General features: G+C 35.8%; 2 protein-coding genes across 2 annotated transcripts; both read right to left on the reverse strand.

Annotated features, from left to right (window-relative positions):
- Window positions 1-942: 942 nt before the first annotated feature.
- On the reverse strand, window positions 943-3,379 carry LOC111373003 (glucan endo-1,3-beta-glucosidase 8-like). Its single transcript, XM_022995450.1, has 2 exons — window positions 2,311-3,379; window positions 943-2,190 (listed from the first exon to the last, which is right to left on the reverse strand). Exons 1-2 carry the CDS (start codon window positions 2,646-2,648, stop codon window positions 1,089-1,091), a joined length of 1,440 nt encoding a protein of 479 aa, XP_022851218.1. The 5' UTR covers window positions 2,649-3,379; the 3' UTR covers window positions 943-1,088.
- Window positions 3,380-5,652: 2,273 nt separating this feature from the next.
- LOC111373001 (glucan endo-1,3-beta-glucosidase 8-like) lies at window positions 5,653-7,731 on the reverse strand. The gene is made up of 3 exons (XM_022995448.1): window positions 7,424-7,731; window positions 6,189-7,335; window positions 5,653-5,865 (listed from the first exon to the last, which is right to left on the reverse strand). The coding sequence occupies exons 1-3, from the start codon at window positions 7,729-7,731 to the stop codon at window positions 5,653-5,655; spliced, it is 1,668 nt and encodes a 555-aa protein (XP_022851216.1).
- Window positions 7,732-8,772: the final 1,041 nt, after the last annotated feature.

Below are 8,772 nucleotides of genomic sequence, written 5' to 3' on the forward strand. Positions count from 1 at the left end.
CATTAGGCATTTACTGCATAAGGTGCTTGAAACTGGAAATACAGAGTTCTTAGATGCTGCCGGAATTTGGAAACAGAAATGGGGAATGTGGAGGTGATAAATGCTTTCTATCGAATTTGTAGTTTGATTGTCTGTAGACAAATTCAAGGAAAGTGCTAACAATTTTAGTATTGGAGAATCAGCATAGCCACAGTGAATTTCCTTGATAAGGAGTATTGGATAATGTTTTATCTGTGATAATAGCAGAAGGTCTGTTGGCTGGAAAATACGTGGGATTGGATATATTCATAGTTAAAGGAAGATGGGAAATTCCTTGAACTTTTGAGCATAATAATAGTGGAAAATATATCTAACATTGAGCCAGATCCATGGAAGGTTACTTGACGTTGAATCGGACATGCACTTGGATCATGATTTGTACAAGAGGAGATTGCTCATCGCTTGAGAATTGGCGACTTTCCATCAGCATCTATTTGCAGATAACTTTCTTCTTGTCATGTTCATGTAGTGATTGACAAGGAAATAACTGTCACCCTCTAGCTTTTGATTAAGGAGGTTAAAACCTTTTCCACCTCTCAAAATCATTAATCAAAAATTGATGAAAATAGCTTCATATTGCACACTGCATTAATGTAACTAGAAGTGCAATTTATAAGAAACCGTTAAGAGATCTAATGATACCACATAGGCAATGGTGATTAATATCCTAACAGCTTATATATATTACTTGACGTTGAATTGGACATGCACTTGGATCATGATTTGTATAAGAGGAGATTGCTCATCGCTTGAGAATTGGCGACTTTCCATCAGCATCTATTTGCAGATAACTTTCTTCTTGTCATGTTCATGTAGTGATTGACAAGGAAATAACCGTCACCCTCTAGCTTTTGATTAAGGAGGTTAAAACCTTTTCCACCTCTCAAAATCATTAATCAAAAATTGATGAAAATAGCTTCATATTGCACACTGCATTAATGTAACAAGAAGTGCAATTTATAAGAAACCGTTAAGAGATCTAATGATACCACATAGGCAATGGTGATTAATATCCTAACAGCTTATATATATACTTCCATTTCTGACTCTTAAAATAATGCAAGTGAAACCAACAATCCAGCAAGAATGCTTATTCCTGTCTGCATCCACAGCCTTGTACCAGCACTCTCTAATGCGATTGGAAAGAGACATTCCGATGTGGAAGCATTAGTCTTAACAATTTTTGCCAAACCCTGGAAACTACAAGCTTCCACATCCTGATTCTGCATCTGGAAGTACATATTGAAAGCATAGGAAATGTTGGCCTGTACACTGCCCAATTTATTGCAAGAAGAACCATAGTTCAATGCTGTGCAATCTCCCATTGCACACGCATAACCAAGGTTGTCGGGAACAAGACTAATGTTCTTCAAGTCACTGTTGTACGCGCACCACTTTTTTTCCAAGTACTTAATGCCCTTTGCGCCTACCGGCATTTTGTCGTTCCCTTTGCCAGTGAAATCCACCGGAAACTTTGGCTGTCCATCATACCTGAATATGCCCCAGTGGCGCTCAAAATCTCCTGGAGCAATGCTCTTTTTGTTCTCATCTGTGAGACTAAACAGATAATACTCTATATCTCCGGGATAAAGAGGGGTTCCTTTTTTTGTTGCCATTTTCTTGAAGAATCCATCATAGAATTTTTTAGCCAGTTTGACATTGGCTTTGATGTGTCCATCAGTTGGCCAACCAATCTCCCCAACGATGATTTTCATTTTTTGGATACCATTTTTTCTCAATGACCAAACAAGGGTATCTAAATTTGCATCAAACATATTCGTGTATGAAATTCCCTTGTCCTGAACTGGTTTAGCACCACCATCAAAGAAGGCGAAATCCATAGGGAAACCAGGATTTTGATACAAACTCAGAAAAGGGTATATGTTGACAAGAAAAGGTGAGTTATTTTCTTTGAAAAACTTCAGAATTTGGATCATATTTTCTTTTAAATCTGAACGGAAATTGCCAGCAGATGGAGCATTGGATCCCGATTCATATACATCTGCATTTTGGGGTGTGGTTACTTTGATTTTGTCCCCAATGCCGGCTTCATTAAGAGCTTTCTGAACGTTCTTTAATGCTGGGAAAGTTGTCTTCAAATTTGAACCATTGTAAGCCTTCAAGAATGGCTCGTTTCCAACAGCAATATACCTGTTAAACCCACGCAAAACTCAGAATATTACTCGGCAAACCATACTATCTAAAAGTTAAAACTATTAAACGACGAACAAACAAGCTCGAATATTAGAAAATGGCAAGGAAGTTTTTTACTTGATCTTGACTCCATCATCATATAAATGCTTGGTAACATTTTCTTGGACCCAGTCTTTGGCCTTATCATAATCATTGGCAAGTTCGGCCAAGTAATTGTTTGGAATGCCAAGCATGACCTCAATCCCGGTTCCTGCAAAGAATTTGACAGTCCAGTGATCTGAGTCAAACAGTTTTATCTGATCGATTTTGTTGTCCTTAAGAATTTGAACTATCGTGCTGGGTTGCATATTTTGTGAAGCCTGGTTTCCCCAATTCACACCTATACCCTGTACGAGGTTTGGTGAAACTAAGAATGCAAGAAAGGTCCATGTCATCAGGACCCTGATAATGTCCATGGCTTCAACTGGGAAGGGGGATTGATCCTGAGTCAAATGAGGTTCGAATAGAATAGAAAGTTTATGGGAATGGAATGCAAATTCTGGAGGTGGAGAATTGGGAATCCATGGAATCCATTGGTTTAGGGGATTGGTTAGATGAAAACAAGGAGCGAGGGAAAAGGGTTATCACAGCATTTTTTATTGGTTCATAAATAGTTCAAATGGAGATTTCAAATGTAGAGAGAATTTTTTTTGGAAAATAATTAATTTTTTTCACTATTATTTTACATAAAAAATTAAAATATAGGAAAAGTCCTATAATTGGACCTAAATTGATTTTTATGATAGGATATCACCAATAGAATAGTGAGAAATTCTGGAACTATGAATCAATTTAGCAAGATATAGAGTGATTCTATTGAACTGCATTGGAAAATAAAATAAAACTCTATTTCTGACTCTGAAACATAGTAACTCATCTTAATTTTTATGCCATGAGATTCCTATGGTTAAAAAATAGTATTTTCTTATTTTTATACATGCATGCTTAATTTGGAGTTAAGATGAGAAGGATGAAGGGATGTTAAATGGTCGAGCTGAGCCATTCGGTTTGCTCACCTTCGGTACAACTCAACCCACAATGCGAGTTGGCTCACTTCTATCGAAAGTGACTCGGCTCATTGATGGGACAAGCCGAGTTGGCTAGTATTTTTATGTTTTTGAATTTAAACTTTACTTTACCGAAGTATAATGAAAACATAATATTGTAAGGGAATGATGGATGTTAAAAAATTACATTTCTTTAAAAGTATTATAATGTTGTACAAATCCTCCCCCTTTGTCCAGACTTTGGTCCTGATACAATACTTAGGCAAAGTTGAAATTGCACAAAAATGAATATGTCATGTACAATTTTTTTCAAAATAAATAAATGAAATAAATACAATATAAAAGCTATTAAAGAAATGAAATATACTTACAATTCTACCTTAATAATCTCAATTGCAAATCTAAAAAGATGCCAAAATGCCACCTCCATCTATTTGAAGTCATTGGTGCAAACAAACGTGCTTCTATTCTTGATATATTTTCATGTTTGTTGACGAGCATTGAATTGCATGAATTTGTTACATGTTAAATCAAGAGATGCATCACTTTTATCAAACTATTAATCAAGCTAAGAATATTTGATATTTAGGAATAGAATAACTAGTACTTAGAGAATTATTGTTAATACTTTATTTTTTATTTTTTGACCGTCAACACAACGCTTGAACCATAATATAAATTGAACACATGTATGTTAATTAGTGGGATCGGGATTTTAAACTATCTCTTTAATTGTTCTTTACGTCGATACTTGTTTTTTCTGTTAGTAATAATTTGCTTATTCTAGCTAATTAGGAAAAACTCAACTTTAAAATCAAAATTTAATCTATTTGCATATATTAAAATTAACAATAATTAAGATGAAACCAATAATTAATCATCGTAAAATAATATTATACTCATTACTTTATTATTTGTTGATTTGTTGATCATACTGTCATCTTGCAAAGAAATATCACAAAACGAGTCTCCCACTAGATCATTCACAAGAATATGAATTCAGTACAATGTAAGTCTGCTAGAGAGTATCTTAAAAAAAAGAGGTTATGTTTATCCTTTATTATTCGTTGAAAAATAGTCACAAGCACTATGATGTTAATGACAGTGATTACATGTGATCATCTCGTTAAAATCTAAAAACTTAATTGGGGCTTTTATGTGTCGGGCCCTTTCTCGGCGAAAGAAAAAGATGTCCACTTTTTGGGAAAATGAGGAAATTTGTCACTTTATCATGTTATATGTCAAATAAAACCTACTCTTGTTGAAAATAATGAATAATGTTATCTTGCACCATTAGTGATAAAGATCAGTTTAGATAGGAATTTCAAATGGGTCGCGACTCGTTGGCTCGACTCGTGGGCTGCTCGGGCTCATCAAATGACGAGCCCGAGCACGGGTTGGATCCAACGAGCCGAGCAAAAGTTTGAAAATTTTCCAAAGAAAAAAAAATTAAGCTCGGAGGCTCAGCTCGGCCCGTGAACTCACGAGCTCGTGGGCCGAGCCAATCTCGAGCTCGGCTCGTTATTAACGAGCCACGAGCATGAGTCGAACTCGAGGGTTTAAGGACCAAGCCCGTTGCCACCTCTAGTCTAGATAGACACAATTGATAAATTCAATTAAATAAATTATTTGACATTGCATTTAAGTGAATTTATTAATTAATACTGTGCAGTTGTCATCTAAACTAGTGCTTGATACTAGTAGCACTGTATATCATTAATCGGCAAAAATTGCATTCATTTGGTAGGTGAATAACTTTTGAGGAAATTATTGAAGACTTTAAAGTCAAGATTCGTTTAGTGTCGATTTTGCAAGACAATTGGTTAATACAGTAGCCAGTTCTAAAAGCTTATATATATATAATGAAAAAAATTGTGACTTGTGATTAGAAATCATTTTGAAAAAAATAATTTTAAAAAATATGTGCTAAACAAGCTCTAATTATCTTGAAAGACGTCAACTCTCTAGCGTGTTCTCAGACCGAGTAAAAAAAACCTTCTTCCTTTGTTAACATGTGCTAAACAAGCTCTAATTATCTTGAAAGACGTCAACTCTCTAGCGTGTTCTCAGAACGAGTAAAAAAACCTTCTTCCTTTGTTAACATGTGCACCATATAATGTCTTCCAAGACAGTTCCTATATGGAAATTTTAAATCGATCATGTGTGCTTATATGTGTGAATTATTGTGTATTGAATTAAACACTATCGAATTCGGTTAAGCCTGTTTAAAAGTGATCCAATAAGATTTAGGTATTTTAGACTTTAATGCATTCAATTAAAGTGTAGGTCTTTTATGTGTAGAGACAGGGCCCAAATTCCTAATTCTATGATAAGTTGAATTAGGTCAATATATAAATACGGTTATGGTTTCCAAATCACATATGCATTGCTCATTCTATTCTGCCTCCCATCATCAAAGAGAATCAAGGGCTGCGTGTTGATTTGGAAGACTAAAATCGCAAGATTCAACTATTGCAATCAACAATGTCTGATTTAGGTACACTTCCGCTATAGTTCTTAAATTTCTTGATGATCCAACATGAAAGATGCAGTGACTATGAAGGTAACTATTTCTCCTACAGTTCCTTCTTGTGAAACATACCGTCTTTAACCATGTCTTTGACCACTAGAGAAATAATTCACCTTTTCACTTCACTTGAAAATTTGAATTTCTTTTTTGTCCAAGTTTTAAGATAGCCAAACAATCCTGCATATTACTTCAAATCCTATATTTCATGAGCGAATTTAATTTCTTTTTTAGGCGGATTTTTCAGTCGTTGGTGCTAGAGATGATAGTGATATAGGAAAAGGAAAAGGAAAGGAAAACAAATGACAGAAGTTTGGTTCTGCTCTGCATTTTAAATGAGAGGTTAAAAATGCGTACGTACAATTTGATATGTTGTTCGATTACACAGTTACATGATACTACATTAATGTCAAGATGAATACTAAAAGAAAAGGTAATAACATAGCTAATCTATACACTCTATGAATCATTTCTCCACTTGTAGCACCTAAAAGTGCAGCTCCAAATGAAACTCCAGCGACGGCTTCTTCAGCAGCCAATATCTCCACAGGGAAAATGCATGTGCCAATTGATGGATTATCAGGAATCACCTTGCCTAAACCCTGAAAACTGCATGACTTATTTTCCGCATACTGGCCCGTCATTTGGAAATACACATTGAATGCGTAAGAAATATTGTGTTGAAAATCCAGGTGACTGCAGGATCCTCCAGGCGCCAGTGGGGTGCAATCTGCGTACTGACATGCCATTTCGAATTCAGCTTTCAACGCAGTGACATTGCTGACATCTCCGTTGAATATGCACCATCGCTGCGGCATTCGGGTCACTCCTTGGGCCTTGGTTGGGAAGATGTCACGCCCTTGTCCGGTGAAGTCAATTTTATATTTAGGAACCCCATCGAATCTGTAAATCCCCCAGTGGCGTTGGAATGCGCCCCTGTCGATTTTGAGCAAGTTTTCATCAGACAGGCTATGCAGATATGTGTCGATAGGGGCTCCAGGTTGCAGCGGTGTTCCTCGGTTGCTTGTGACAAAGGGCAGGAGACTTTTGTAAAACCGCTCGGCATTTTCAGGACTCGCGTTAGGATAGCCGTCTGTCGGCCACCCAACTTGTCCGGCCACCAGTTTCATGTCACGAACCCCAGCTTTCCTGATTGCCCAAAGGAATGAATCGTGAAGAAAATCAAATGCATTCGTGTACTTTAGGCCATTATAGTCGACAATGGAGAAATTCGATTTGTTATCAAGAAATGCAAATTCAGAGTCCCATCCCCTTAGGTGAACATAGTAGATGGGGAAGATGTCCATGAAAAAAGGAGCATTGTTTTCTCTCTGGAAACGTATTAAATCCGTCAATATATTCTTTATATCAGGCCGAAAATCTGCCTCTGATGGTTTCGATATATTCGGGTTTAGGACATCAAAGAAATGTGAAATTATTGCTTTGACTTTTCCTCCATAACCAGCATCGTTGAGAGTATTTTGAACTATTTTCAACACATCAGATGCATAATAAAAGGTTAAATTGTTGTATGCTTTTGAGTATGGATCCGTCCCGACAGAGATATACCTGTAAAAGCTCCCAAAAATGGTTTAAAATCCGAAAAAAATTACATTTTAAAATTGAAGATGAGAAAAAATAACGATGAACAAGATACCTTATGTCAACTTCTTCTCTTATGAAAGAAATAATCCGTTGGTTAATCCATCTTCTGACAGCTTTAGGGTCTAGCATACCCTTGAGGTTCTGATTAGGAATTGTAATGGTTACATCAATTCCGCTCCTGGAAAAGGCCTCCAGAACATTTTTACTGGTGCTGAACAGTCTCACTTCGCGAATCTCATTTTGTAAAAGCAAATCTACCACCATGGATGGAATCAGTCTGTTTGTGGTCATCCTACCCCAATTTATGCCTATAACACCCTCTACAACGTTGGTCGAGAACAAGAACACGCAACACGTCATCACGATCATCAAGGCCACGCCACGAACATGAAAAAATGGAAACCTCATGATTGCGAGGTTTTTGGCTATCCTAGTTTTTTAAACCTGATAAATTCAACTTGACAAAATTTATGAATGTTTTAAGGAGAGAGAGGATTTATCAGAGGTTTCTGGTTTTTTATGTTGTGGGGTAACTGTGGTGGACCTGCTGCAAGAGATTTATAGGAATGTGTTGGTATTTTTAACGCTGTCAAAGGGAAAGAATAGTCCTTCCTTGAGTTTCGGAGCCAAATCCCCGTACATGGGAGGATCAGAATTGGTTAAGAAGTTGAAAAATTAAGTGCAAATATGGAAACAGTCAATATTTGTTTTAGTGAGAGAAATTGGAAAATGGCAACTTATTTCTTGCACCACATTTCTTGACATCACCATTTTTTTCAATTTTTAAAATTATATTTTAACATAATTTTTTTCATGATACATTATTATCTTCAATATTTCATTATACCACATGAAATCTTTCGTAAAGGTTATAAAAAAGCTAGTTAGAAGGACGTAAAATACTTATTCACCCATTACATAAAAAATAATAAATGCCAAATATGAAAAATATTTTCCCTTATTTCAAAGAATGCAAACAAAAAAGGAAATTTAAAAATCATTTATGCTAATCTTTCAAACATGAACCAAACAGGGGATTAATACTATTTTGAAATTGTTATTTCGTTATATTTAAACTATATATTCTAAAATACTCTTCTTCTCTTTCATCTCCTATTTCTCCACGTCTTTCTTCTATCTTCTTCTTCTGGACCATGAGCTAGGATCCGAATTATTCACAATTGTCCAATCTTCACCAAAAGGAAGGGAATAAGAATTGCCAGTAAGTTTTTCAAGTGAATGGGAAACACCACAATTTTTCATATAGACTTTTTATTTGACATAATGCTTTTGTTATGCTTAGAAAATCATTTGCGCAATGTCATGTAAATCGAACACACAAAATAGAAAATAATAAGATGAAGAAACACAAGATTTTTCGGCCCAAAGGCCCCGAGGTTC

Source organism: Olea europaea, unplaced genomic scaffold, assembly GCF_002742605.1.
Source record: "Olea europaea var. sylvestris unplaced genomic scaffold, O_europaea_v1 scaffold1061, whole genome shotgun sequence".
Classification (NCBI taxonomy): Eukaryota; Viridiplantae; Streptophyta; class Magnoliopsida; order Lamiales; family Oleaceae; genus Olea; species Olea europaea.